The sequence below is a fragment of the Scheffersomyces spartinae genome (assembly GCF_019049425.1).
Source record: "Scheffersomyces spartinae strain ARV_011 chromosome Unknown scaffold_7, whole genome shotgun sequence".
Taxonomy (NCBI): domain Eukaryota; kingdom Fungi; phylum Ascomycota; class Pichiomycetes; order Serinales; family Debaryomycetaceae; genus Lizanozyma; species Lizanozyma spartinae.
In genome coordinates, this window is record NW_025065054.1 from 450,285 (window position 1) to 478,159 (window position 27,875).

At 38.3% G+C, this 27,875-nt stretch overlaps 14 protein-coding genes across 14 annotated transcripts; 6 read left to right on the top strand and 8 right to left on the bottom strand.

Annotated features, from left to right (window-relative positions):
• Positions 1 to 728: 728 nt before the first annotated feature.
• CDC37 (Cdc37p) lies at positions 729 to 2,225 on the top strand (the record flags this gene model as incomplete). The annotated part of the gene is made up of 1 exon (XM_043195372.1): positions 729 to 2,225. One exon carries the CDS (start codon positions 729 to 731, stop codon positions 2,223 to 2,225), a length of 1,497 nt encoding a protein of 498 aa, XP_043050038.1.
• A 56-nt stretch (positions 2,226 to 2,281) lies between these two features.
• Positions 2,282 to 4,756, bottom strand: NAB3 (Nab3p; the record flags this gene model as incomplete). Its single annotated transcript, XM_043195373.1, has 1 exon — positions 2,282 to 4,756. One exon carries the CDS (start codon positions 4,754 to 4,756, stop codon positions 2,282 to 2,284), a length of 2,475 nt encoding a protein of 824 aa, XP_043050039.1.
• A 735-nt stretch (positions 4,757 to 5,491) lies between these two features.
• Positions 5,492 to 6,547, top strand: KQ657_004708 (uncharacterized protein; the record flags this gene model as incomplete). Its single annotated transcript, XM_043195374.1, has 1 exon — positions 5,492 to 6,547. One exon carries the CDS (start codon positions 5,492 to 5,494, stop codon positions 6,545 to 6,547), a length of 1,056 nt encoding a protein of 351 aa, XP_043050040.1.
• Positions 6,548 to 6,577: 30 nt separating this feature from the next.
• Positions 6,578 to 8,500, bottom strand: SEC20 (Sec20p; the record flags this gene model as incomplete). The annotated part of the gene is made up of 1 exon (XM_043195375.1): positions 6,578 to 8,500. The coding sequence occupies one exon, from the start codon at positions 8,498 to 8,500 to the stop codon at positions 6,578 to 6,580; it is 1,923 nt and encodes a 640-aa protein (XP_043050041.1).
• Positions 8,501 to 8,730: 230 nt separating this feature from the next.
• Positions 8,731 to 10,224, top strand: KQ657_004710 (RNA exonuclease; the record flags this gene model as incomplete). Its single annotated transcript, XM_043195376.1, has 1 exon — positions 8,731 to 10,224. The coding sequence occupies one exon, from the start codon at positions 8,731 to 8,733 to the stop codon at positions 10,222 to 10,224; it is 1,494 nt and encodes a 497-aa protein (XP_043050042.1).
• A 107-nt stretch (positions 10,225 to 10,331) lies between these two features.
• MOB1 (Mob1p) lies at positions 10,332 to 12,163 on the bottom strand (the record flags this gene model as incomplete). The annotated part of the gene is made up of 3 exons (XM_043195377.1): positions 10,332 to 11,117; positions 11,364 to 11,981; positions 12,056 to 12,163. 3 exons carry the CDS (start codon positions 12,161 to 12,163, stop codon positions 10,332 to 10,334), a joined length of 1,512 nt encoding a protein of 503 aa, XP_043050043.1.
• Positions 12,164 to 12,575: 412 nt separating this feature from the next.
• Positions 12,576 to 13,187, top strand: KQ657_004712 (uncharacterized protein; the record flags this gene model as incomplete). Its single annotated transcript, XM_043195378.1, has 1 exon — positions 12,576 to 13,187. One exon carries the CDS (start codon positions 12,576 to 12,578, stop codon positions 13,185 to 13,187), a length of 612 nt encoding a protein of 203 aa, XP_043050044.1.
• A 101-nt stretch (positions 13,188 to 13,288) lies between these two features.
• KQ657_004713 (uncharacterized protein) lies at positions 13,289 to 13,678 on the top strand (the record flags this gene model as incomplete). The annotated part of the gene is made up of 1 exon (XM_043195379.1): positions 13,289 to 13,678. The coding sequence occupies one exon, from the start codon at positions 13,289 to 13,291 to the stop codon at positions 13,676 to 13,678; it is 390 nt and encodes a 129-aa protein (XP_043050045.1).
• An 83-nt stretch (positions 13,679 to 13,761) lies between these two features.
• Positions 13,762 to 14,595, bottom strand: ISA1 (Fe-binding Fe/S cluster assembly protein; the record flags this gene model as incomplete). The annotated part of the gene is made up of 1 exon (XM_043195380.1): positions 13,762 to 14,595. The coding sequence occupies one exon, from the start codon at positions 14,593 to 14,595 to the stop codon at positions 13,762 to 13,764; it is 834 nt and encodes a 277-aa protein (XP_043050046.1).
• A 472-nt stretch (positions 14,596 to 15,067) lies between these two features.
• KQ657_004715 (aminopeptidase P) lies at positions 15,068 to 17,179 on the bottom strand (the record flags this gene model as incomplete). Its single annotated transcript, XM_043195381.1, has 1 exon — positions 15,068 to 17,179. The coding sequence occupies one exon, from the start codon at positions 17,177 to 17,179 to the stop codon at positions 15,068 to 15,070; it is 2,112 nt and encodes a 703-aa protein (XP_043050047.1).
• Positions 17,180 to 17,621: 442 nt separating this feature from the next.
• Positions 17,622 to 20,656, top strand: PDR6 (Pdr6p; the record flags this gene model as incomplete). The annotated part of the gene is made up of 2 exons (XM_043195382.1): positions 17,622 to 17,648; positions 17,714 to 20,656. 2 exons carry the CDS (start codon positions 17,622 to 17,624, stop codon positions 20,654 to 20,656), a joined length of 2,970 nt encoding a protein of 989 aa, XP_043050048.1.
• A 2,291-nt stretch (positions 20,657 to 22,947) lies between these two features.
• STR3 (cystathionine beta-lyase) lies at positions 22,948 to 24,168 on the bottom strand (the record flags this gene model as incomplete). The annotated part of the gene is made up of 1 exon (XM_043195383.1): positions 22,948 to 24,168. One exon carries the CDS (start codon positions 24,166 to 24,168, stop codon positions 22,948 to 22,950), a length of 1,221 nt encoding a protein of 406 aa, XP_043050049.1.
• Positions 24,169 to 24,434: 266 nt separating this feature from the next.
• On the bottom strand, positions 24,435 to 25,151 carry KQ657_004718 (uncharacterized protein; the record flags this gene model as incomplete). Its single annotated transcript, XM_043195384.1, has 1 exon — positions 24,435 to 25,151. The coding sequence occupies one exon, from the start codon at positions 25,149 to 25,151 to the stop codon at positions 24,435 to 24,437; it is 717 nt and encodes a 238-aa protein (XP_043050050.1).
• A 575-nt stretch (positions 25,152 to 25,726) lies between these two features.
• Positions 25,727 to 26,797, bottom strand: SAP30 (aspartyl protease SAP30; the record flags this gene model as incomplete). The annotated part of the gene is made up of 1 exon (XM_043195385.1): positions 25,727 to 26,797. One exon carries the CDS (start codon positions 26,795 to 26,797, stop codon positions 25,727 to 25,729), a length of 1,071 nt encoding a protein of 356 aa, XP_043050051.1.
• Between the last annotated feature and the right edge of the window lie 1,078 nt (positions 26,798 to 27,875).

Sequence of the window (27,875 nt, forward strand, 5' to 3'; positions counted from 1 at the left end):
TAAAAGTATTCTCATGAGAAGTTAGCTGGAATACAGTAATAATACTTGAAGGTATGGAATTGTGTAAAAAGGTTATATACTTATACCTATTTTGTTGATGGAGGTTGAGAATTAGTTTGAGCTAGCCATAGATTTGTCTTCAATATCATGAACTATTGTTAAGGATCCTTTTTGACTAGTAAAATTACCAACTTCATCTACAACACGGACAATGAAGCCCGTAGAAGCAAGTACAATTGGGGTTCTTACCAATAAAATGTGAATGTTTTCCTATATGATAAAAATAACTATTTTGATGTTCTCACCTCCGATGACCAGCTAAGCGCAGTGCTCTTACTGTCCACTTATCCACTGATTCTCTTTATGCAACTAGCATGCGATTCTACTGATTGAGTCGTGATTTGATCTGTTAGTGGTTACAGTGTTATGCCACTCAGTGCGGTAAAAAACGTCCCAAAATACACTCTACCTTTTGATTTAGAAATACTTCTTAATTTTCTAAGCCCTACTGTTTACAACGTGAAGGTGAAGTAATAAATATACTTCATTATACTGTGTCTATCTTTTATATAACCGAATACATGTAGTGCACCCTCGGATTTCAATCGCTTTCAGGTGACTACAAAGTCGCGGAATTTTCCAGATCCAAAAATTCACAGTCAAACTCAAATCAACCAACGCTACTACTTCTTCTTCCTTTTCTTCTTCAGCACAACAATATTAAAACAATGCCTATTGATTACTCAAAGTGGGATAAGATCGAGCTTTCTGATGACTCGGACATTGAAGTCCATCCCAACGTGGACAAAAAGTCCTTCATCAAATGGAAACAAAGAGACATCCACGAAAAGAGAGCACAACGGAATATAGAGATCAAAGCTGCCCTTATCCAATTGACAATGTATGCCAAGTTGAATGAGCGTGTTGATTATATTTTGGAGCAGTTGTCACCTTCCGAGTTGGTGGATTTGAACAAGGTGAGTCAAGTGCTCGACCAAAAGTTTGACAAGAAGGAGCAGTTTGATTATGAACAGTTGAAGAAGTCAAAGGGCAGTGACTTGAAGAAAGGTCTTCGGGATTTGACCTTTGACGAGGAAGAAATGAAGTCCATGCCTCCTTATAACGAGATGGTTGAAGATTTGTTTATACAAATCAAGGAAGACCATCAAGATGCAGCCAATGATGGTGAAAAGTTGTTGACGTATTTAAAGGAACATCGGTTGAAGATTGTAGATGTCTTAAGCAAGCAAGCCACTCATTTGGACGAGTTGTTGTATCAGAAATCACTTCTTATCACGTCTGATGATGTTCATACCGGTTGGGATAAGTCTTTCCTTAATAAATATACCGAAGAAGAAGTGAAAGAGACTCCCAAACAAACGGAAACAGTAACAACTGTGGAAACCATTAATTCACCATCTGCTGTTGAGCCTAAAGATATTCTTGATGATTTACAAGCTACTCCAGAGACTCTTGAGTTTGGTAAAATCTCTCTGAATCAAACTGAAGAGTCCCAAAAGTTTCTCTTACAACACCCATTCATTTGTACTGAGAACCAGAAAGATGCCTTGATCATGACAGCTTTCGATGCCCAATTGGAAAGTGACTCAAAGAGAGCAAAGAATATCATCCACCAATCACTTTTATTACAATATGTGGCTACTTTAGCTGGCCCTAAACCGGGGAAGGAACTGATTCTTCGTGCCATCAAGCTCTTCTTCTCCAAAGTTGCAGATGGAGCAGCCAGAGGTCCCTTCTTACAAGATGTCGAGCAAACCTTTGAACATATTAAAACAAGATGTAAGGTGATTGAACAAGAACAAGCTGAAAAAACCGGAGGGAACGAGGAAGAACAAATCATTCAATTAAAAGCCTTGGACGACGGAACAGAATTGTTTGTGAACATTCCAGAAGAAGGAACGACGGAATATTCTGTCTTCAAAGAGAAGTTGACTCCGGACATGCAAGCAGCCATTCTCACAGGTAAAATGGATCAGGTCAACAAGTTGTTTGCTCTGATGAGTGTTGAAGACGCCGAGCATGTTTTGGAGGTCTTCAATGAATGCGGAGTCATTGGTATTAACGGAGTAATGGAGAACGAAGCCGAATTTGAAGAGCTCAAGGAAAAGTATGAACATGAGCATGAGCATGAGCATGAGCATGAACATGAACATGAACATGTTGAACAAGGAGCAGAATTATCAACAGTGGATACTGTGGATTGAATGGATAGGAATGTGTAGATTATAATAATTATAATATTAATAATAATAATTAAAGTTCATTTTTTGGATAATCTTGCCAACGTTTCCATCAATGACAGTGCATTCGTTTCTTGGTTGTGGTTTGGGTCGGAAGACTTCAATTGTGATAATAACGAATTCACCTGAGTATTAGATTGGGCTTGCATTTGCCCGTATTGACCGCCATACAGCTGAGGAGGAGGCATACGTTGTTGTTGGAGTGGTTGTTGTGGCTGTTGGGGTCCCAGCTGCTGTTGTAGCATGTTAATCATGCTCTGCATGGATTGAGGATCAATGTTTTTGAGTGTGCTCAAGAGGTTATTGGTGTCAGGCTCACGGCTTCCACCACCACCATATTGGTTATAGTTATTATTAGGATTATTATATGGTGGTGCATTATTGTAAGCGTTATTGCCGTATGAACCATATGGCTGATTGTATTGCTGTGGTTGACCGTATGGTGGTGCACTCTTATTACTATTGTATCCTCCTCCATAGCCCTGTGGACCCATATTGGGATTATTATCGTATCCAGGAGGATTCCCATAGTATGGCTGTTGAGACGATGACCATGGCAGAGAGGAATATGCTTGTTGCTGATGTTGCTGACGCTCATAGCCTTGTCTTCTATCTCTGTCTCTCTTTCTATTTCGACCCCCACGGTCTCCACCACGATAATTATCACCACCACCGCGATTACCACTTCTACGGTTGCCTGCTCCTCCATGGAGATCGTAGCCTTTATTACCTCTGGGATCGGGATATGCATCAGGCCCGGAGCTATAAGAAGGATTTGGCTGATGTTGAAGAGGTGAATGCTGCTGTTGCTGGGGGTAACTCTGAGGTGGGATAGGAGGAAGTTCTGAACCACCACCATACAGACTAACACTGCCACTCTTCAACTCCTTTGCCTTGACAAGAATATCTGCAGCAACCTCGGGTTCAATTTCCGTATACTCATCAAACTTCACACCTCCATCAGAAGTTTCCTGAAACGTCTGCAAGTCTACCTTCATGTCTTTGATGATGCAAGCACCAAGAACACCGGAATAGGCGGCTTCTTGAACCACCTCATTGATGTCATTGTGAGTAACATCTTCTGTTTCAATGGAAAGATGTGCTGACGTCAAAGCCTTCTTTACCTTACGAATGTAAAACACTGATGACTTCCCTGTACTGTAAAGGAAGCAATCGGGTACTATTTTTCTTCTCTTGGAGTTAGAGTCAATATCAAGTCCATCATCTCTTTCTCTATCTCGACCACCACCCCCACTTCTTCTATCTTTGTTTCTCGGAGTTTGCGGCTTAGAGGCATCTAAACGCATAATCTTGTTGTGTAATGGCACATTCGACTCCCCTTTAATACATGATAAACACTGTTCGGCAGTCCGGAACTGAGCAAACCCAAAGCCCGCCTTAATGGAGATCTGAACCACTTCTCCGTATTGACTAAAGATTCTAAACAAATCTTGTTTGGAGATGGTATTGGCAGGCAAATTGCCTATGAATAACCTCAGTTTATCTGGGAACTCATCCCATTTTTGTGTCCTCATGTAATACGTTTCCGTCTTGATGAACTGCTGATAAGCCTCTTCTTCTTCAGCTGTCATGGGAGCAGTGATGTTTGGTCGACGACAATATTCGTTGACGGGAATTAATGGGATCGGACTCTTCAAATTCTTGAATGGCTTGTTAAAGGAATAAACTTGGTTGAAGTTGATGTTGGGGTTGTTCTTGATGTTCGGGTTCAATTCAACGTTTGACTCCTCGAGTTTCTCCATGATCCGCTTCATTTGCTCTTGAGCAGGCAATTGGACAAATTCGGGGTCTTTGACCAAACCACTGTTCATGATAGTATCATAAGCTTCGTGCAATTGCTGGTTAGCCATGTCTTTGAAATCAGCATTGGTGAGGGCAGAAGTCGATGATACAACGTTCAATTGTGGTTTCGGAGGAAGTCCAATTGGTGGTGCTTTACCTTTTAAAATTGAGTTACCAGAAGGTGGTGATGCTGATGCTATAGACTCAGTGGGATCATAGTCATCATCATCATCAGCACTAACTTGATCTTCTTGTTGATGATCCTTTTCTTTAACCTCAATGTCATCATCATCTTCGTCATCTTTTTCGTCACCTTGTGAAACGCTCAAGGTCTTTTCAGGATCGTAATCATCTTCATCTTCATCACCAGCTGCATCTTGTTCTGGCTGCTCATCCGTCACTGAGTCATCGTTGCCATCTAACATCTCAGTGGCTGTTGGATCGTAGTCATCTTCACTCTCCTCGTCCACAGCTTCATGCATACGTAACTCTTCAGTAGGAGAATCTTCAGGATTAACCTCCTTAGCGGTGGCAATGCTGGCTTCGGTTTGTTCAGGCAGTTGATTGGCACTTGACTCAGACAACAACAGTTCTGACTCGGAGTCAATCAACAGATGTTTATCTTTATCATTAATATTATTATCATCATCAACACTTTCTTTGCCGCCCAAATGGATTGGAGTCACTTCCATGTTTCCGAGTGAAGAGCGGAATGGTACAACGTTCAGTTTGCCTACACTAGCTTCAGGTAAAGTTCCTGCTCTTTCCCTGGTCAAACTTTTGGTAATAGTAGTGTGTATACCACATCACATGGTACATCACGTGATACTATATAAGTTCCCTTTGCAGTTTCAAGTGGCTTATATTAATATAGAATAGAACGATGTGGATTGTATGATTAAGACTATCGTGATAATAGGAATACTTACCAGTACTTCTAGTAATGATAACGTTAGTATTGGTCATTAGCAGCAAACATTAAAAGTTTTTGTCTATCCATCCATCATCAAAGGAACTTCACTTCATTCCTATAGATTCAACTCATCTCAAATTCAACTGAGAGTTCATCATAGGTCGACTCTTACTAAGTACCCCACTGGTCCGTTAACAGCATATCTTGGTTGCCTTCAAGTATAAGTTGAACACGGCACGACTTGAAAGAAAGGTTTTTCTTGATTATTCCCCCACACAATGCGGAGAAATATCAAATGTTTGGGGGAGTGAAATGTTCGCCTATTGTACGTACACATTGCCCCTCTTCACCCTTATGGACTCGATTGTTCCGCCGATTTCACCGAATGTGTATTACAAATTCGTGGTCGGATCAACTATGGATTAATGGGTGGATAAATAACATGGAAAAACAAATTCAATCCATACCACATTCTTCCAGTCAAACTAATCCAACTCTTCATTAGCTTAACTTAATGTCGTCTTCTCCACTTAAAGTCGCCATAGTGGGCACAGGACTCTTTGCTACAGCCACACATTTGCCAACTCTCCAAAAGCTTGAGAACGTTGTTCCATATTCATGTTACAACAGAACCAAATCCAAGGCTGAAGAGTTTGCTTCCAAAGCTGGTATCACTAAAGTGTATGACTCTCTTGAGGAAGTCTTCCAAGATAAAGAGGTTGATGTTGTGGACGTGTTGTTGCCAGTCCAATACAATGTTGAAGCAGTGAAATTGGCCGTCAAATACAATAAGCCAATCTGTTTGGAGAAACCAATTGCTGCTAATCTTGAACAGGCTAAAGAGATTGTTCAATTGGATGAAAGCTCCCCCACCTTACCCATTTCAATCTTGGAAAACTGGTCTTATATGAATGCTATTGATATCTTAAAGAATGAGGTGTTACCAAAGATTGGTGACGTCATCTCCTTTACTTATCGGTCCACTGGTGCTTGGAATGAAAATAATAAGTATTTGACTACCAGCTGGAGACAAAACCCTCAACATATTGGAGGTTTCTTAAGTGATGGTGGGGTTCATCAATTGGCACTTTTAACAGGAGTTTTAGGAGCAGTAGATCTGATTTCCGCTTTAACCAAACAAGTGAGAAAGGCAAGTGGTGATGATGACATTGTATATTCCACCGTTAAAATGTCCTCCGGTGTCATTGGAACTTTTACTTATGGTTCTGCTTTTGGTGCTACGGATAAGTCCTCTACTTTCCTCATTATGGGTACTAATGGTTCAATTGAATTTGATTTCTCTCCAAGCTTACCTAAAAAGATCATCAAATATCAAACAGGTGACTCTGCTCAAGCTGCTTCTGCCAAACAGATTATCGAAGTCGATTCAAATGATACGTCTGCTGCAGAGTTCTCCAACTTTTTTGAAGCGGTGGCTCAAAAAGATAAATCATTGATCCTTACTAAACCAAGATTGGCCTACCATCATTTGAGTATCGTTGGTGCTGCTCTTGAAAGTGTAAAGAGTGGGTCTTTTGCAACGGTTTCTTCTCCGGTTTCTTCTCAATAATCAATGTATATGAAAACTTAATAAACAATATTAAAGCTCATCATGAACCGGACCCACTTCTGACAAACTCCAAGTGTAGTAAGTGCTGGGTTCATCATTCTCAACATCAAATACTTCAGATTCATATGGTTGTTCAGCATTGTCAACAGGACTAGGCACCTCTTCAATAATCTCTGGTACTTCTTCGATAACATTTGGTACCTCTTCAATAATCTGTGGTTCTTCAACAATAATTTGTTGTATTTCTTCAATGACTTGTTGATCCTCTTTAACCAACTCTTCTATAGGTTGTTGCTCTTCCATAGCCTTTTCTTGTACCGGAATTTCAACTTGAGGAGGCTCATGTATGATATTCCCCTCAAAAGCAGGTTCAGAAATAAACCCTTGCTCTTCGATATCACGACTTTTTTGCGTTGATATCTCTTCATCATTTGCTTCCTTAGCATTTTCTTTATGTTCAATTCTTACTACTTCTATTGGTTGTTCTTCAATATCCTGCTCGTGTACTCCAACTTCAGGAACAGAATGTTCTTCAAGATCTTGTTCAATAGGAGAATGCTTATAATTGGCTTCACTATCAGTTGGCAGCGCTTCATCAGTTTCCTCTTTTTGTTCAGAGGAATTCTCAGCAACCAGTTTATCGTTTGCTTGCTCTTCAGATGATTGTACTTCCACTTCGTCAGCAATGGATCTTTCACCGGCATTCTGTTCTTCATGGTCCAGCTCGTGGCCAGGCTCCTTGACCACGTTAAATGATTCGCCAATTGGTTCTAATACAACAGATTCACCAGCATGATCCTCTGCTGCTGGCTCCCAAACTTCGTCAGCAAACTTCTCAGACTCTTGAACAAGATTCTCTTCAACACGAATCTCTTCCGACTGACGTTCAGTAAAGCTGTGAATAATAGGGTCCTCACTCAGAGCTACCACTGCGTCCACGTCAATGGCGGCTGAAACATCAGACACTCTACTCTGAAATGAAAAGTCCTCTGAGGATTCAACCATCTCAATTGATGAAACAACTTGCAGCAGTAGTTCAGAAATAGAACTTGAAACCAACGAAGCCAAAGTTATAGAGCTTGCAATGACAGATGTCACTGTTGCCACTACAGAAAGAGAGTCAACATCAACGGCCACCTCTTTATTATTAATATTTTTGGAACTGACAGCCCAATTTACCAACCGAAACATTTTGAACGTGGACCAGAGGAAGATTTTTACAGGAGTTTTGAGAATACGCTTCCAGATCACCCAAGCACAGCACGAAGCAAAAAAAAATATAGAATAGTATATTCTTCTTTTATCTTTCCTGTCTTGCTTCTCAATGAACTTGACTATCTTACCAGACTTGTTCAAGATATCAGACACTGTGAACAACTGGTCATTTAAATTGGATAAGTCCTTTGTTTGTTGATCCAAGGACTCTAAATTAAGTTCTGTTTGAACAATACTGGTACTCATAAGCTGTCGAGTGCTTTGAAGACTTGTGGTAATCTTTTTATTATGAGCCAATATCTGGTGTTCTAGGGTCTCCTTACTACCTTCACCATTTTTATCCTTCCGCAGTCCAAAGAGAGCTTCTCTGGTGGACTTCGACGTTTCACTAGCCAACTTTCTCCGTTTAACGGCCTCCTCTTTTTCCGTTTCAAACTTGTGTATCCTGGCTCTGTGGAGAACCTCTTGTTCTTGTTGTTTCACATGAAGTTGTACTTGTCTAACCCTCTCTCTTAAATAGTCCAATCGACTCAAATAGATGCCATGCTCAACATCCACTAACCCGTACTTCAAACGGAGATATTGAACATAGTTTCCGTATTCAACAAGGAGATCCTGACATCGTTTTATAATAGACTCGTTGTCAGTACTGGTGTCCTTTCCTGCATCAACATAAGTCTCTAAAAGACCAAAGACTTGTTCCTGGATGCCATCCAACGGTTTTGAGTCAATTTCCATCACGAAGTCACACTCAATAGAGTCACAAAAAATGGCAATTAGCGTAATGTTGGCCACCAATTAAGGCAAACCTTATGCATTTGTCTGTTGTATACTTTTAACATCACCAAAGTCGTGCATTAACCATTCGCGAAGCAAGTTTTTCCGTCGTAGGATAATTGTTCCATGAAAAGTCTGGGGTACTTTTCACCAGCAACAATTGAATCAACTAATCTCGTTTCTCCTCATCGATGACTAACAAACCGTCTCATAAGAACGCCCGCGACCCGGCAACAATAACTCCGGAATACATATTGCAGCAACGATTACTCCGGGAACAGCGGAAGCAACGTGAACGAGAAGAAAAGGGACTTAATGATAGCACCAAACAAGAAGCAACGACACCACCTCATCTTCGATTCCAAAAGAGAGAGATGCTTCAAGTTAATGACCCCATAGAGGACAAGCTTAAGGTAAAGATCATGTCGTACAATGTTCTTGCACAATGTCTTATTCGAAGAGAGTTATTCCCCACCAGTGGAAACATCTTGAAATGGAGCATTAGATCGCAAGTTCTTATGTCCGAGTTCAAGCACTACGACGCAGATATCATGTGTTTGCAAGAGTTAGATCATGTTCAGTACAAGAGCTTTTGGCACTCGGAATTAGAGAAACTAGGTTATCAATCTAAGTACTACAGAAACACAGCCAAGGGCCATGGAGTGGCTATTTTCTTCAAGAAATCAATGTTTGTATGGAAACATCAAAGTGCTATAAACTACGATAACGAAGAAGTCCCCCAGGGTTTAGAACCACGGACCATAACTCAGAACATTGGACTTATAGTGCAATTGGATTTCACTTCGATCATTCGGAAAAAATACAAACTATCAAAAGCCGGAGTAATTATCGGAACAACTCATCTCTTCTGGCATCCATTTGGAACCTTTGAAAGAACAAGACAGACATATTTGGTTTTGAAGAAGATTAAAGACTTCACAAGTATCTTGAATAGCGTATCTGGGACCCCACGTAGTGGGTATTATACGTTCTTTGCAGGTGACTTGAACTCTCAGCCTTTTGATTCACCTTATCTCTCAATCACTGCTAAGCCAATAGAGTACTCTGGAAGATCTAAGCTTGTCATTAGCTGTTCTTTGTCATATAGGTTTTCAAAGAACCGAGGAAAGACTTCAAATGAGTCCATTGAAGGTGGGATCACCCACGTCGAAGATCCAGAAGATCCAGAGTTTGGTAGTGATAATAATGATGATGACAATGTTCATGATGAAAAGCATTATGAAGGTCAACCAAAGGACCCTGTTCCTGAATCCTTTGAAGCATCGGAAGAACAGCTTGAATTGGTTCAAAAGATCCAAGATGTTCATAATTCATTGGATATGAGAGCCATATCTGTTTATGCCTCAGGATATCGTCATGTTCATCCAGAGAATTCAGGTAGGGATAATGATCGATTTGAACCATATTTCTCTAATTGGGCTCATACTTGGAGAGGACTTTTGGACTATATATTGGTGGTTTGCCCTTGGGACAAAACAAGGGAAGATCATTCTAAAAGAGTTGATACCACAGAAGAGTTACAAGAGAACCAACTGATTAGATTATTGAAACTATTACGGTTACCTCAACCTGAAGAAATGGGGTCCGAACCTTCAGGTCAACCCAGATCAGGTCAGTATCCTTCTGACCATTTATGTTTAATGGCTGAGGTTCAACTTTTGTAGTAATAGTACTAGAAATTGCATAGTTTCACATATAAGCCACTAATATCCTTTAACAACAATGATAGTAATAATAACAACAAAACATAACCCACTACCCTCCCCTTAGTTCATTTATTTAACATAGTGTCGACTAAATCTTCTAATGGGCCATAATCCTTTTGACTAATCAATCGAAACTCATTTGCAAAAAGAACATAATGTTTCAACGAAGTATTCAAATGACTCTGTAAGCCTAATTCACTAATTTCATGGAAATGATGACAATAAATATGAGCATAAATCCGGAATAACCGTTTGAAAATAGTTTTAACCAATGTTTGAAATTGATTTGGAAATGGTGCACCGATCTTGGAAGGGAAAATATTATCATTATCAAAAAAGTTTTGAATCCAGTTCATCAAGTTTTCAATATATTCACAAGCCGGTAAAGACAAGGGTTTCTTCGGTGATTGAATGTTTGTAGGATTGTTCTCTTGCCATAAATATTCGTATTCTTCAGTTGCAATCATTCTAGGACAAGTTTTAGGAGAACAAAATTCGGTTATAGCTCCATACAACATATTGATTTGGTTATAGAAGTCAACAACATGAACTGCAAGCCATTCATTTACATCTTCATCCAAAGGTAGCTTGACTGCCAGTTTTAAGGCATTATCCGATTCCAAAGTTTGTTCAGCATAATTTCTAATATCTTTATGTGTTGAAACTGATTGTTGGCCATTATGAAGATTAATTGTTTGATATTGACTTTGATCTTGATTGTTGAAGGGAGTTACAGGGAAAACAGACGATGAAACTGGCTGAGGTGACGAAATAGGTGAGCCTTGTTTCAACTTAAACCCTCTGGTGGACTTTAGGGAGTGAGTGTTGAAGTTCTGGAAAAATGAAGTCATCTTGATACACCAACAGCAGCAGCACTAAGTATGAGGAAAGAAGGAGATCCAATAAAGTCACTTTGGGTTCCTGTTTCATTTAACAAAATAGTTGACTCAATCCTTTTGATTTCTGTTTACAAAAAGATTGTTTTGGGAAGTGTGTGCACGTGACAAACTCACGTGCACACATCCATAACTTAATGTATAATGTCACTTTCACCATTATACTTTCACAGGTGATCTTCACCATTCAAACAGATATACGGAATGTAGAATTGAAGCAGATGCACCCTTGTTCTCCTTTAATCCTCTGATTTTGGCATTAGTGTTGAAAGTTTTCCACATCTCAATTGTAGTTAGATGTACCTTAATGTAATTAGCCATTCTTGTAACTGCTGTAGCCAACATGGTACCTCTATCATTATTGTGACGTTTGAAGTAGCTACTTTCAAATCTAATGATCTCATCAATGGTTCTAATAGTTGTTCCGTAGTTGAGTTTAAAGAAGTCTCTCCCATACACGGAGAACACCAAGGGGAATCGATACTCCCAATGAAGTAACAACGACACGAGTAGTGTGTGGATTCCTTGATAGATATCGTTCACATGGAAGATATCATCGCTATATATACCAAATTTAACTTGGATTTGATCAAGTCGTATAACTTTGGTGTTAGGGGCTCCCTGGATATCAATTGACTGTTTAATATGACATGTCAATTGAAGGGTACTAGCACCATCATCTGTCACTACCACAGTCAAACCATACCCTAGACGGCACCATAGGGGCATTGCTGATATCTTTTGCATGATGGTTGCGGTCAACAGGTTGTATTTATCTTCGTTTAAGGGATGGTTGTTGATAGCCAAATGCATTTGAATCTGGTTGCAAAAGGTTAGTAAATGGGTGAACCTGAGGGAAGGGACTTCCTTAGGGGGTGTAATATTATACATACGTTTAGATTATCTGCTGGTAACACGGTGATCTCGGTTGGAGTATCAGTTGTGTAGGATACTGAGTAGTAAGTGCTATCGTGTTGTAGGAGTAAGTGATGGTTATTCATATGGGAGTAATCGTTGTAGTTGAAGTAATTTTACTGAAAGCAGTAGCAACAGTAGTAGATTTTTACAATTATAAGTTCCCCCAATTGCTAATTGAAGTCTATATATATTATACAAGTTATACTTGTTGGTGCAGTAAAGAAAAGTGGTCATAAATATAGTCGTTATACTAACGGTGGTAATCAATATGATGATCTCCATAATCATTAGCCATACCTTGAGTTGGTCTACCGATACAACTGTTAGCTCATTCATACAATTTACAGCAATACCCATAGACTCTCTAGTTCACTCCAATCAATAAAGCTTGACTATATGTCATTATCACCAATATAGTAGTGCGAAACGAACTTCATGTGAACCTCGATCTAACTCATCTCATCTCAACTCTGATCTCGTCTGATCTCATTGATCATGAATAAGAATGTCCTATCATTGGTGTCGTGTGTTCCCAAAGTGACAGTACCTACGCAAGCATCGTTATCAGCACTTCCTACTACGACTTCCCGTTACAAAGCATTTTACAAACGTTTCTACAGACTCCGCAATCATTTACCTTCAGACATCACCAGTTGGTATAAGTGCTATTTAAGACGACGGTTTGTTCAAAATGACTACGAAGCAAGACGTCAACGGCTTCTAGGACTCAATGATTCATTATCAGAGTCAGATCTTCTCGATAGATGTCGGAACACCTTAGCCTTTGTCTTCAATGCCACAGTAGCAACACAACTGGCTGCTACTGCTGGTCGACCTATATTCTATGATGATCTAAAGACTCTCTATAAGGATCGACCAGAGCTACAAGTCATCCGAACCATAGTAGAAGTTGAAGCAAGGAAACCAGCTGTCGTGTTAGCTGATACTGAATGGGCTTGGGTCACAGAAATACAACATCAACTAGCGCAGAATGACACCAAATGGACCAAGAATAAGAGGAAGACCATCAAGGCAATCAACATAGGCTTGCTAAACCATGATAGGAACATCATGCGTCTTAATGAAACACTTCAATTATGTTTATAGTATCAAATATTGGTGTTCGGGTGTTTCTCATAGCACAACTCAAGGGAAAAGTTGAGTTTTGAATTCCAGTAGCGTTTTCTTCTTCTTCTTATGCAATAAACATGGGTTGGTTTGGAAGAACAGAAAAGCCCCAGGAGACTACTATCCTTCCAGGAGATCAGATTCATCAAAAATCCCATCAACCTCTACAGATTGTTCCAGAATTAGTTCAGACCATTGAAACGTTGAATGAACCAGTGACTCTTCATCAACACAGCCAAGACATAGAGGGATTTGTCAACGAAAGACCTGCCAACACGTTCATCATTGATGGAGATAAGGATGGCAGTCAAAGTATCATTTGTACTGACAATGGCAATGGAGGCAAGACATGTTTAAAGTTGGGCTTGTCCTCAATACAATTGTTTAAGAAGATGCAATCATTGGAATACTTTTGTTCATTACCTGATGACATTAATGCTACTTATTTTGAGTGTCGGAAGATTACATAGTAAGGTTATACTAATATGTACTTAATGTTCATACTGAATTATATATTATTCTCTCGTTATCCTATTAAACCCATTATATCCTGTTATACCATGAAAGATTCACCACAACCACAAGTACCCTTTGAATTGGGGTTCTTAAATATAAATCTAGACGATAATTTATCATCAAGCCAATCCATTTCACTACCAACAATACTAAATAAAGCCTTGGAATCAATGTACACCTTAACACCATCTTGTTCAATCAACTCGTCAAATTTAGCAGGCTCAGTAACATACTCTAAATGGTATGTTAAACCTGAACACCCTCTGTTTCTGACTCCAATTCGAATCAGTTTGGGCTCAGGTTGATTGAGTAAGTCTTTGAGATGAAGAACTGCATTTGGTGAAAGTGAGATTAATGCTTTACGTGGTTTGAGTACTCTTCTCTTCTTAGGTTTAGTCTCAGTCGACGCAGTTGATGCAGTTGTACTGGGTTCTGTTTGTGTTGTGGTAGTTGCTGTCTGTGTTATCTTTGGCTCTTCAACTGTTGCTAATATTGAACTGTCTTTGGTTTCTTTGGTTTCGGATTTATTGAAGCGACTTCTTCTACTGTTCTTAGTCATTCTGTGGGTCTCGGATTCAGGGATTTCTATCGATGCAAAGGAGAACTGGCCACTACCGGCGTCGGTGTTAGAAGTGGTAGAAGTGTCTTCTCGGGGAATCGGCACAGCCAATGAATGTTTAGCCCATTTCATTCCAGTTCTTTCATTTCCATCCATCTTCATATTGGAGTAGAAGTCTCCTCCTTGCTTCCCTCCACCATTAGACACAACTGTACGGATAAACCTCTTGCCTTCTCGATGGGCTTCCAGGGATACAAACCGTCTTAATGTGGACGTTGTACAAGTTCTATTGGTTCTAAGTAGGATATTCATTATTACTAATGTTAATAGTTAATATGGTGTGATCTAATGGGGGAGTATCTAATATATAAAACTTTTCTATTGCTAATATTATTATCCCCAGAAATTAATATGATGCACGCGCTACCATCCACTTAGTAATTAAAATATAAACTGATTTGATTGGTCCGAGAATGCGCGGCTCCGAGTCGGTAATACATCTTTTAACTATCAAGCAAATACGTGAATGACTGTAGTGAATAATCAGATCTATCAGTAGCAAAGGTCTAATCTTGAGGCAGAATGATTTGGCACAGAAAAGTCTTCCATTTGTCAGTGATTTCAAATAAATATGTTTGGGGGCGATTCTCTAGTGCGCATGCTGACTTATAAAATGATATGAACTGCCTAAATAGGATATATAAGACTACTCCTGCTCCATTAAAGGTAACAATTTTAATCCACCATTGCAATTAACTACCACAGTAATGTATTAACTACTATATCACACTATAGAACTGGTTTCCCTCTTTAACCAATTATATTCAAGCGAACCCTTGGTGAAACTTGGACTTATTTCCTCCCAAATGACCTTATGATAATTGTTAATTAATTGAATCTCATGAGCTGTTAACAACAGTCTATTAATTAACTTGTGACAATATGGAACTCTGGTGACAGTTTCGAATTCAAAGAATTTCTTACCATTATATTCAGAACCAGTAGATTTAACAAACATGACATTCTCAATTCTAATTCCATAAGCTCCATCTTCATAATAACCAGGCTCATTAGAAATCAAATTACCTTCCTTTAAAACATTGAAGTTTGATCTCGGACTAATTCCTATAGGACCTTCATGGACATTCAAAAAGGCGCCCACTCCGTGTCCGGTACCATGGCCGTAATCCAAAGCCTTACTCCATAAGAATTGTCTTGCAATTGAATCAATGAAGAATCCATAAGTTTCCTCTGGGAATTTAAGATCCCCTAATGCAAGATTACCCTTCAATACCAAAGTATAATTATCCTTTTGTTCTTGAGTTGGTTCGGTGAAATGAACTGTACGAGTTGTATCAGTAGTACCATCCAAGAATTGAGCCCCAGTATCAACCAAGTAAATCTTAGAAGGATCTATTACTGAACACAGTCCCTTTTCCGGCTTATAATGTACTACAGCAGCATTGGCACCAGTTGCACTGATTGTAGCAAACAGTAATCCCTGGAAAGATTCTTCCACTTTTCTATAAGAAGTTAAAACATTATCAGCTTCAATTTCATCAACTAATTCATTGTTAATAACCAATTCATTCTCTAACCAACTTAAGAATTTGATAATTGCTCTTCCATCTTTAAGATGGGCTCTTTTAGCTCCTTCCAATTCCACTGGGTTTTTAATAGCCTTCAAATCAGCAATGGGAGAAGTATTGATTTGGTGAAATGGACATTTCAATTGCCTTATAACTTCCCAGCTGGTATTTTTGGAAATTAAAAGCTTTCTGTTACTCATGTAAAATTCTTTGGAAATAGGTACTAAGGACAGCCAGAAATTAGTGTATGGTAAAACGGTAATATTATTGGCAGCCATAGCATCTTGTACTTTAGTATCAAAACGGTCATTATCAGCAAATAATGTTATCTTTCGATCATCGGAGATAATTAAATGGGAATAGAAAACAGGGTTATAATCAATATCTGAACCTCTAAGATTCAAAAGCCATGCAATATCATCCAATGAACTTACAATAAGTCCATTAGCCTTACATGTAGTTTTAAGCAAGTCTAAAACTGCATCGATCTTTTCTTCAATAGATTGTCCCGTATATTTATCATCCAATGATTTGATTATATCACAAGGTTTAGGCGAAGGGTCTTCAAAGGAGTTCCAGATTTTATCAACCAAATTCTCGTTAACAGGAACCAATTCAACAAAAACCCCAGACTTCTTTTTGGAAGCAATAACTGACTTAAACTTTTCATATAACGAAATTGAAATCAATTTAGGATCAACTCCAATGTTAATCTTGTCCCCTGAATCTCTGGCAAGTTGCATAGCTTGGTCAACCGTCCATTCCTCCCAACTGGGTTGACCAGGAGCACCTTGTTTCAATAAAAGCCAATTGAAGTCTAATTCATTGGTGGCTTGGTTGAAATATCTAGCGTCAGTAGATAAAGCAGCCAACCCATCAGGGATTTCATTCATACTAGTGACATCGCGAGTAATAATTGCAACACCAGCACTACCTTGGAATCCAGAAATAAATGCTCTTCTTTGATCAGCAGCAGAAACATATTCAGAATGATGTTGATCTTCCGAGGGTACTATATAGACAGCCACTCCATTTTCAGCCATGACTTCTCTCAAGGCCTGTAATCTCTTGCTGGTGTTGATTTCCTTGGTATCAGGAGCACAAAGAGATGATGCATCCAAAGTCCAGATCCCACTGCTTCTTCTGGAATCAGGTCTACTGCTACCACCACTTGGTGATCCTCGTCTTTGTAAGTGAATTTGCTTAACCATCATGGAAGATCTTCTGTTGGTCCGGGATAACAACCCGGGCGAACACGTGCAGTTGGCACACTGGACCCTGTTGACTCTTCTAATCGAAGCAGACATGATAATAAATCGTACTAAAAAGAAGAAGAAGGTTGGTGGTGGAAATGGATGTCATTTTTTACTTTTGTCCATCCTGTACCTGTTGGTCGGAAATGATCACCTCATACGACTGCAGGTATGGTTTAGGTGTGTCTTAAGATTAAGACCATAAAGGAGTGCTGTTTAACAAACAACAGTATTGGGGAGCTAAATATGTATGAATCACATACACGTTTGTATAAGATACTAATAAAGTATCAGTGATAGTAATATGTTACACCGTGTATTACTATACAAGCTCTCATATCGCCAGTGTCATACCCTCGATATATTACCGGTTTTACCCTCGTATATCCAATAGAAGAGAAAAACTACACCCATATAAAATCTATCTCCATACTTTTGATCGACTCTTTCTTTAACACCTAACTAACATTAGTTGCTTTTCTTGTCCCCTAACACTATGGCATTCTATGTTGAAGTGGCAGCTGTAAGTATACTCAATTCCATTTTACTCGATTGCGTGTGTCCACAACTAACATAGCATTCCTTTAGCACATACAACAATTATACCTGTCACAAGATGCAAATGAAATTAAACATCTACAACATCAATTGCAACAAGTCCAAAAGAGTCCAGAAGCCCATATACTAGCCAAACACCTATTAACCAGTCCTATTCCATCAGTTCGTTATTTTGGTGCTCTAACCTATACTGTCTACATTAACCAATACCGAGGGCTAGGATGGGACCATTTCCGTCCCTTAGTCACAGATATGCAATTGTTTATTTGGGAACAACTAAGAACTGGTACTTCTAATTGGAATGTAATCAAGAAGCTATTGAGTGGTTTATCTTTGCTTTACATTCAATTCTACAAAAGTGGCTATGAAACTCCGGTTGAATCATTAATGGCTGGTGGTAGTGGTCAAATTGTAACCTGGGATCAATTCAATTCAGAGTCAAAAGATGTATGGCAATTGTTATTTACTTTTTTACAAATACTAGTGGAGGAGATCATTAGAGCAGAACCAGACTCTAAGATTCATGAGTACGTTCAAAACCATATTTATAGTGTGTTGAATGGACTCTTTGGACAACAATTACAATGTCATTCAATTGACTTACAATTGACAAATTTAGAATGTCTAAACTCGTGGATCCCGTATTTCACCTTTGCAGAATCAAATTCCAATGTCCGATACCCAGATCTCAATTTAATACTTGATTATTGTCTTCAAGAGTCCAGTAGTTTGGATTTAGATAAGTTGCAGGTTTCTGTCAAAGCAATGGCCAATTTAACAGAAATATTAGAGGGTAACCGTGCAGTTATATCTGAACCATATAGAAATACGCTTGCACATAATCTTTTTGAAGGATTTGGGATTGATTTTATTAAACAGATTATTCTTTCTGATGATAAACAGGATTACGAAGAAGAAATTACGGCGTTTGTCAGTCTTGTTATGGCATATTTGGATTTGGATATTTTGAAATTAGCAAGAGATTTTCTATCCCCACAAAACCAAGTTATACTTAATATTTTATTGGAGCTTGTGAAAATTGATTTGGGTTACAATGATAGAGTAAGTGACCAATTATTGAAATTCTGGGAAGATTTGGCAAACGTATTCTTTGGTGATGATGAAGTACTAAGGAATTATCATAAAGTGAATTATTCTGGATTTGTCCGTGAACGAAATAACCTTTTTGCAAAACTTACAACCATTTATTGGTCAAAATCAGTGATTAAACCACAACTATATGAAGAATATAAAACAGAAATCCATGATTTCCGAAGACAAGTCGCTGATTTCTTTATTGTGGCATATGAACTTTTAGGCATGGAGCTTTATCATATTCTTTCAAACAGTGTGCTTAATAGCTTAATAGGATTGAATACGTTGGCGGAAAATGAACAAGAAGAAGAAAACATATGGAAATTGGAAGGTTCCTTATGGCTTCTTTATATGATAACAGATGATTTAACCTTTTATGAAACAGGTGTATCTAAAGGTTTACAAGATGACATTATAAACCTATTAAACAATGGACTTATTCAAACGGTTTATAAGCTTAGGTTTTCAAGCAGAAATTTGAATCCTATTATCTTTTCGACCCTTTTAAAGTTCACGTCTTCAATATCATTCGTCTACTTATTGCCTGATGCCAGTTATCATCTTCAATCGATATTGGAGATGCTTTTTGGATTTAGTTTGGAAAAGGGACTTGATTTATCTTTAATAGCTTCTAAGACTTTACTAACAATATGTCTGAGCTCAAGATCAATATTAATTCCATATCTTGGTGACTTTGAAACTTCTACGTTCCAAATTATTGATGATACAACTATGGATCCACTAATTGTCCAGAGAATGGTGAATGCCTATATTTCAATTGCATTGGCAGTCAAAGATCCTTCAAGATTTGGAATGATAATTTTGAACTTGCTTCAGAAAATTGAAAGTGCATTCAAAGTTCCCCCTGAAAACTTTACTAGTGAAGAATTGTATTATGAATATCATTCATTGATGCCATCCTTGGTATTTCAAATGGCTAAGGCTTCAAACTTACCTGGAGAACCTCATGATTTCTATACAAAAGATCAGATTGTTGTAGTGGATACTTATTGGCAGACAGATATCTTACAAATCAAATCATTTATCTTACATTTAGTAGGACAGTTCTCTCTTGTGGATCAAAAACTTGCCTATGATGCCTCAATCACTGAAAAATGCTGTCAAATACTTAAAAGCGGATTAAATGAAGTGGTAGATGGTCCTTGTAAGTTCCCAATATCATATTGTGCTGATTACTTATCTACAAAAATTGAGTCCTGTGATCAAAACTCTCTACCTTATTTATATGAACTTGTTCAAGCCATTGTGGATAGCAATTACAAGGCCTTGACGTCTTCAGAATTGGAATTGGTTCTCAATAAAGTATTCCTAGAGAAGTCGACTCAATTAATGAGTGACTCCGACTCTATACAAACAGTGGTGGAATTATTTGCATCAATATTGGAGAGGAAACCTTCCCTTGTAATTCATTTGTATATGATGTCAATTGTTTTAGCTGATTTTGCCTTACCATCAATTACTGCTAATGAAACTCTCACCTTAAGAAGTGGGATGAAATTCTGGAATGCCATGATAACTTTAAGACGAGGCTCTCAACAAGATCAACAAAGAGCAAGAGAAATGATCACAGAAATCGGACCCTCTCTTACCAAAAATCTAATGACAGGCTTTATTGGTACTACCAGATCAAACTTAGAAATCTTTTATCCTGTCTTCAGAAACTTGATAGCAAAGTATCAACTTCAGATGAAAGAATGGCTACAGGATGTGTTGATACAATTAAAGAAGTTTGATCAGACTAAAATTGATACCTTCATTAAAAGGCTTTTGTTAACCAGAGGTCAACATGCTTGTAACCAAATACTTAAAGAGTTTTGGCTTGAAACTAATGGGTTGGTTGACTACAGTTCAAGATAAACAGAGAAAGACATTGATTTGATAATTATACATCCATATTAGGAAAGTACTTGCTCCAACTTTTGAGTCAAGTACTCGGCTTCATCATTATAGTTGAGATCATAGAGGGAAACACATTGGTATCTTACTCTTGTTTCATCATTGAAAGTTTGTTGCTTTGCTCTAACTCTGAAAGCATATTCCTTTCCTTCAAAGGAAGACATTATTTCACTAAATTCACTGAATGGATCATCCTTCAACTTCAATAATTCATTGGCATTCATCCCTACCAACTTATTGGCCTCTTCATCAAACAATGTTAACCACATTTGTCCACTGGAATCAATCACCGACACCGAGGCAATATATCTATGGTTTGGTTCGCTATACTCTTTATCACACCTTTCACATCTGTACAGTCCAGTATTGTTGACGTCAATAAGCTTACGATTACATTTAAGGGTTTGGTTTGGATTGTTGGCACTAGGAACATCATTGGGACAAGCATTATAACAGAAATTGTCCGGCTTGAAGAAACTAATAGTTGCCTTAATTGTGAAATAATCAGCTTTATCAGATTTCCCCAAGTTTTCTGAATCAGCTTCGGCAATTAATTTCCGATTTTCAATCCGACTTGTGGAATTGGATTCTGTCTTCATGGTTTTGAAATCTTGATGAGATCCTTCATTATCGTACCATCCTTTCAAGGTATAAGCTTCTTTAACATCTGGATTGGGGATCATTGAACCTGAAGGTGTCATAGTTAAAGATCTCCCATTGAATTCTTGGATTTTAACTCCTTTGAAAGCAACAACTGTACCTTCAGGTTGACTAAATTCTAAGGCTGCAGTATTCCATAAACCAAGCTGTAAGGCGAACCCGGTGCTATCAACCAAAGTAAGATTTCTTCTATCGAATGATTTCCCGGTGGTTCTAGCAGTGACTTGAAAAACAGGATTAACCTCTTTGATGACCCCAATAACATCAACAATTGAATTGGGTTCAAAATTTTGGATTTTATCTAAAGATACAAAGTTAAAATGGACTTTTGGAACTTCTGTTGTATCCATACATTCGGAGATTTCAGTATCTTTATCTAAAGTTAATTCATAAAGATGTGATAATCTACTGAATTGAGGTTTACTTTGTTGCATTCTCGCCTTGGAAACATAATAGACTTTATCTTTTTCCAACATGTTACTGAACTTGTCTGCCCATTCGTTGAAAGCAGTAGCTCTAATCTCATCAGATTCATCCAAAAAATTGAAGTTCACCAATTTACCTTCACCTCTTTGGTTGGACCATGTTCTCATGTCACCTTTATAACTAAGTCTTGCTTTGATCTTCCAGTTATTTTGGTAAGGAGAGAGTTGATCTATTGGAGTAATGAGAGATTTTTCAATTGATCTTTGAGCCTTCTGGTTCAAACTAGAAGCTGTTGGTGCAGCTGGTGTTGTTGATGATGGAGCTGTTGCTGCTGCCTTTGTTCCGGATTCATCCATTGGAGAAGGCAGATTACCTGCACCAGTACCCATTTGGAACTCTCTTAATAAAGCTTGACCTCTTTCAGTGACAGCTTGATCTGAAAGATCATCTTCAGGATGTTGTTGGAAATAAGTATCGATATCAATTAATTCCTGGGGCAACTTCTTCCCGTCTTCTAAAAGATCTAACCCACTGATTAACATGATATGTTTCGATACATAGGTCAAAGCATAGTTACCTGGTGTAAGCTTGACATAACAATATTTTTGTAAGTTCCGACGGGATAATACATCGGCAAAACTTGGTGATACCAATCCATGCATCACATACATTCCATCAGTGAGTCTTACTCTGTATCTTGGACCGAGTTCGGTAGTATAAAGTTTGAAATTGGTGCATTGAAGAGTCAAAGGTTTCCCTTCCCATTTGGCATGATCTGCTTTGGAGAAGAGTCCTTTTAACGCGCCCGTACTAAGTTGAATTGCAGTCATGACGCGTGTATCACGTTAATTGACAGTATATATGTCCAATGTACGCGGTGATAAGAAGAGTGAAGAGTTAATTACAAGGTTTAAGTAAATGATTGCCACGAACTTTAATGATACGCGTTGTGCGCGCTACCATGCTTTTCGCGCTACCACGGTATGTTAGTCGTATATCCTGTCATTGTTAACTACACTCATATAACGTTAATAGTTGGATATTAATATACAAAGAAGTATGTGTTGAACATAGAAGAATATAAAAGTAAAACCAGCCCTCCAAATGGGATGTTGAAATCATGAAAATATAGTTGTCTCTCTAATAATAAACTTGTATCAGTTAATTTATAACTTGGCCTGGACTTGAACAGAAACGGCATTATACAATTCGTCTTTAGAATTGATCTTGACAGCACCAGCCTTTAACAAAGCCTTGGTCAAATCGTCAATCAAATCTTCGACATTCTCGATACCAATACATAAACGAATCAAGTCTTCAGGTAAAGCTCTTTCCTCTCTTGTCTTAGCATCAATGGATGCATGCGACATTTGACAAGGCATGGAAATCAACGAGTTGACACAACCAAAGGAAACAGATATACCAAAGATATCTGTCAGCTCACAAATCTTCTCTGAGACCTTGATGGACCCGGTTTCAAAGGATAAAACAGCTCCATGGCCACGACACATGCTTTGATGTAATTCGTGTTGGGGATGAGATTCAAGTCCAGTGTATCTCACTTTGAAGCCAATCTTTTGTAAAAACTCAGCTACCCTTTGACAATTTTGTTCTTGTCTTTCGACTCTGATGGCCAATGTCTTTAACCCACGTGACAAGAGCCAGCAATCATAAGGTGCCAATCCACATCCAGTGGCATTGATCACATAATAAATGCGCTCGGCCAACTTACTGGATCGGGTAGCAATAACTCCGGCCATGATGTCGTGGTGTCCATTCAAATACTTTGTCGCACTTTCGTATTGAATATCAACTCCCAAATCTAATGGGGTCATTAACACTGGTGACATCATGGTGTTATCGAATACAATAATACAATCTGGATTAACTTGATGAGCATGGTCTGCAATGGACTTAACATCAACCACTTTAATCAATGGATTAGTGGGAGATTCCAAAAATATCATCTTGGTGTTGGTGGTGACTTTGGCTTGAATCAATTTGGTATTGGTAGTATCATAATGGGCAACCTTTAAGTCACCCTTATCCTTTAAATATGTCAATAACCGATGGGTTCCTCCATACAAATCGTCTCCCGCAATTACTTCATCTCCAGGACTTAACATCTTGGTGATAACATCAAGACATCCCATACCACTGGTGACTGCAAACGCATCATTGGCCTTCATTATTCTGGCTAAATTATTCTGTAAATGTGTTCTTGTGGGATTACCTGATCTGGTGTAGTCATATTCACCCATCTCTGTTAAGGATTTTTGTTTGAAGGTGGCTGTTTGATACAACGGAGCTACCGAGGCCTTGTGGGGGTCATCTGTGAATTTTGAATGGACGATTTCCGTCTCTAAGCCATACGATTTCTTAGCCATCGTAAATATAAAGGAGTTTAATAAGGAAGTAAGTATTGAACAATTCATTGACTCAGACTCCACCCCGAAAATTTAACCTATTGGTTATCACCAGTTCCCAAAAGGGGAATCGGTGTTCCATATACAGGATACACCGGAGTATAATCGGGGCTACTACGATACAACATATAGTAGAAATGACATAGTAAAATAACATAGTAAAATGGCATAGTATAAATAAATGTCTTATTTGATGCGTACGTGTACATAAGGAGTAGCCATATAAATTAAGCCAATGCTTCTTGGATTTGCTTTCTAACATCATTAGGTTGTTCTCCTAATAAAACCTTAGGGCCAGAGAATGGCTCGCAAGATGCTCTTCCGGAAACAGGCCCGATGGATTTCAAAGCTTCACCAGATTGTAATTTCTTCAATACGTCAACGGTTGCTTCGGGAGTCAAATCTTCAATGAAATCGTCATTAACAGCGATCATAGGAGCATTGACACAAGCACCCAAACATTCAACTTCATGTAAAGTGAATAAATTATCTTTAGTAGTTTGACCAGGTTTGATTTGTAAGAAATCTGTGACAGCTTTCATAATACCATCAGATCCACATAATTGACATGGGGTAGTGGTACAAACTTGAATATTGTACTTACCCATTGGTTTCCTATTGTACATGGTATAGAAGGTAGCAACCTCATAAACTCTCATAGGAGGCATGTCCAATAATTTGGCAACATAATTCATAGCACTAATGGAGGTAAATCCCAATTGACGTTGAGCTAAATCCAATAAAGGCATCACTGCACCTTTCTTATATTGTGGAGGGTATTTGGCAATGATGGATTTGACTCTTTCTTTGTTTTCGGCATTGAACTCAAAGCTAATTGATGGGTTATCTTCTTTTATGTCTCTGTGGACGGAAATGATAGATGAAAACCGTTTACTAACGATGGTGGATCTAGCTAATGATCTGGGGACAACGTATTTGAACATTATGGATTGTTATATATATGTGAAAGTGATTCTGACTGTGAATTAGACTGTATTTGTCTTCCTTATGGCTTAATCACCCTAAATTCTTTAAACCACTAAGGCCGACTGGCTAATGAACTTGAAAGTTGTAGCAGCTTTTCGTTATTGGTCTGCACACCGAAAATTTCTCGCATAATAGTATAATGGTCGAACATGATTGGCTGGTTATATGTCGGACTTATTTAAGTTAGAAGTATATAGAGAATAGGTTTATGTTAAGAGAAGTAGCGGGTATAAGTAATCTAATCACAGTATTCAAGATATTAGACTAAATAGGGGAATACTAGTATAGAATTTAGTACTGAAAAGTAGCCATATAAATTGTGTACTGCATATAGTAGATATAGAACTAGTATACCACCAGGTGAACAATCATACAACGTTACTCTCGAATAGCATTACTCTGTTGTAACTGTACAACCATGTCATTGCACAACTATGTTGGTATTGCATCACTTTGTCTTGTACTGATAACTCTCTTTTAACATAAAGTCTAGCATACTTTGTTCAAAGAGAGTCATACCAAATTTTTGCAGCTAACTTTGGTTGACACCGATGGCAGTTTCCAATGAATTAATATAGATCTTAGAATAAGTCGCTGAGTAACTGGTAGCAGCAGAAGTGGCTACTGGATAAGAACCGCTTTTAACGGCCTTAACAGTTCCATCACTACCAGCATCTTGTTCAGTAAAGAGAATCTCATTGGTCTCCATATCTACCACCACACAATACTTTTCAAAGATAATATTGGGTAACGAACCCACAAGGGCTGTAGGAACATCAATGACCTTATAATCCAAGGAAACATAGACGATACCGTTTGAGGTTAATTCACCGTTAATAATGTCACCTAAAGAGAATTGAATGTTGTATCCCGTGATACTTGCTGTTAGCATAGTGCCTAATACTCTACTCTTCAAATAGTAGGTGACCCCATTACTTCTAACTCTTTGTGGTCCCATAAGCAAATCAATGTTGATCCAAATGGAATAAGGAACGTTCAACAGACTACTACTTGTATCCAAGTTCATGATAAGCTTTTCATTGCTTACAATGGTATTGTTGAGCATTAAACTGTTCATGGTTACTGCTGTATATTGATAAACCGTAGATTGTCCTTGCAGAGTTGCAGCCAATGCTACTGGAGTCTTTACCAATGGTCCAGGGCACGCTAAGGTATCAATGCCTCCAAATACAATTCTACCATCAGCAATTGAATACATAACTGTTGATATGGCCCCTTGGTCCTTTAGAATCATGGGGAAGTTAGAATAAGACGGTTCAATCTCTTCAGAAGCAGGATACCCAATACCCAAAATACCTCCGACAGATCCTGTGATAGCATCCAATGAGGTGTATCCAAAATTGAGTCCAGTGACATTCCAATTGATCACATATGGACCGCCAAACATCTCTGTTCCGACATCAGCACTAATGGAGTAATCGTTATCGGTATAAGACGATCCAGTGTCAACCAAGGTCGAAGATTCAAAGATGGAATACACAGACAGACTAAGCAACAAATCTCCAACAGAAGTATCGATCATAGTGTTGGAGACTTGTTGCTTAGTCAGACCTATCCAAAGTCCGTCTGTGATCATGAGCATATCGTTTATGTAGTCGTAGTGAAGCATAACATAATCAGAGGGCTTTCTGCGAACGCATACAAGCGCACCAGAGGTTAGGCCAAAGAACATTAACACTAACCCTGATAAACGAAGAAGAGAATTCATGATGTTGATGATGCTACTGCTACAACTATTACACTTCTACAATATCTATAGCTTTATATATGTCGCGATCAACAGTTGAGCTTGTAGAAGAAAAGGTGATTGCCTAAAAAAGCAGACAAAATTGGAAGAGTATCGTTAACTTTATACTGGGATTGTTTGTTTTAGTCACATTGTAGTTACCGCATTTAGATATGGGTACAGAGTCAAGTGTGTTGGTGTTACAGGGTAAAACAAATAACACATAGCACTACACACGGACATATATACTGTGGAACAGTGTACTTTTACTCTGGACACTTTGCACTATACACTATACACTATACACTACACTATTCACTATACACTGTACACTATAAATTATACACTATGCACTATACACTATAAATTATACACTATGCACTATACACTATACACATGGCACAATGTTATGCTACGTTGTACTCTGTACACTATACGCTGAGCACTAATCAACTACCTGGTTCATACACATTCATATACTGTTCTATTGATGTTTCACTGATAAGATCATAAAGTTATTGTGTCATTCTCTTCTAAAGTAACCTTATTAATTGTAGTACATCCAAACCCCCCTAAATGTAGTAGTCCAACACTATTACAATCCTAGACTATCATACTATTCTACTGTAAGCATATAATTCATATTACAAGTATTCATACATAATGTCTTATGTATCTTTAATGACTTTTGCTTAAGGGCGTTGAAAGGCAGACCATAAATGGTTGCCAGTGTCGTGTACGTTTGCCAAATGTGGCTTCCTGTCTGGTCAACTAGTGTTACCTTCACTTGAAGAGCATACCCTTAAAGTGAAAGTCATTTACAGAACATAATTCTTGTTATTCTATTCTATTTCCTAATTGGAGCTGTTTATGTAATATTATTATTATTATTATTATTATTATTATTATTATTATTGTTGTTGTTTATAAGAGA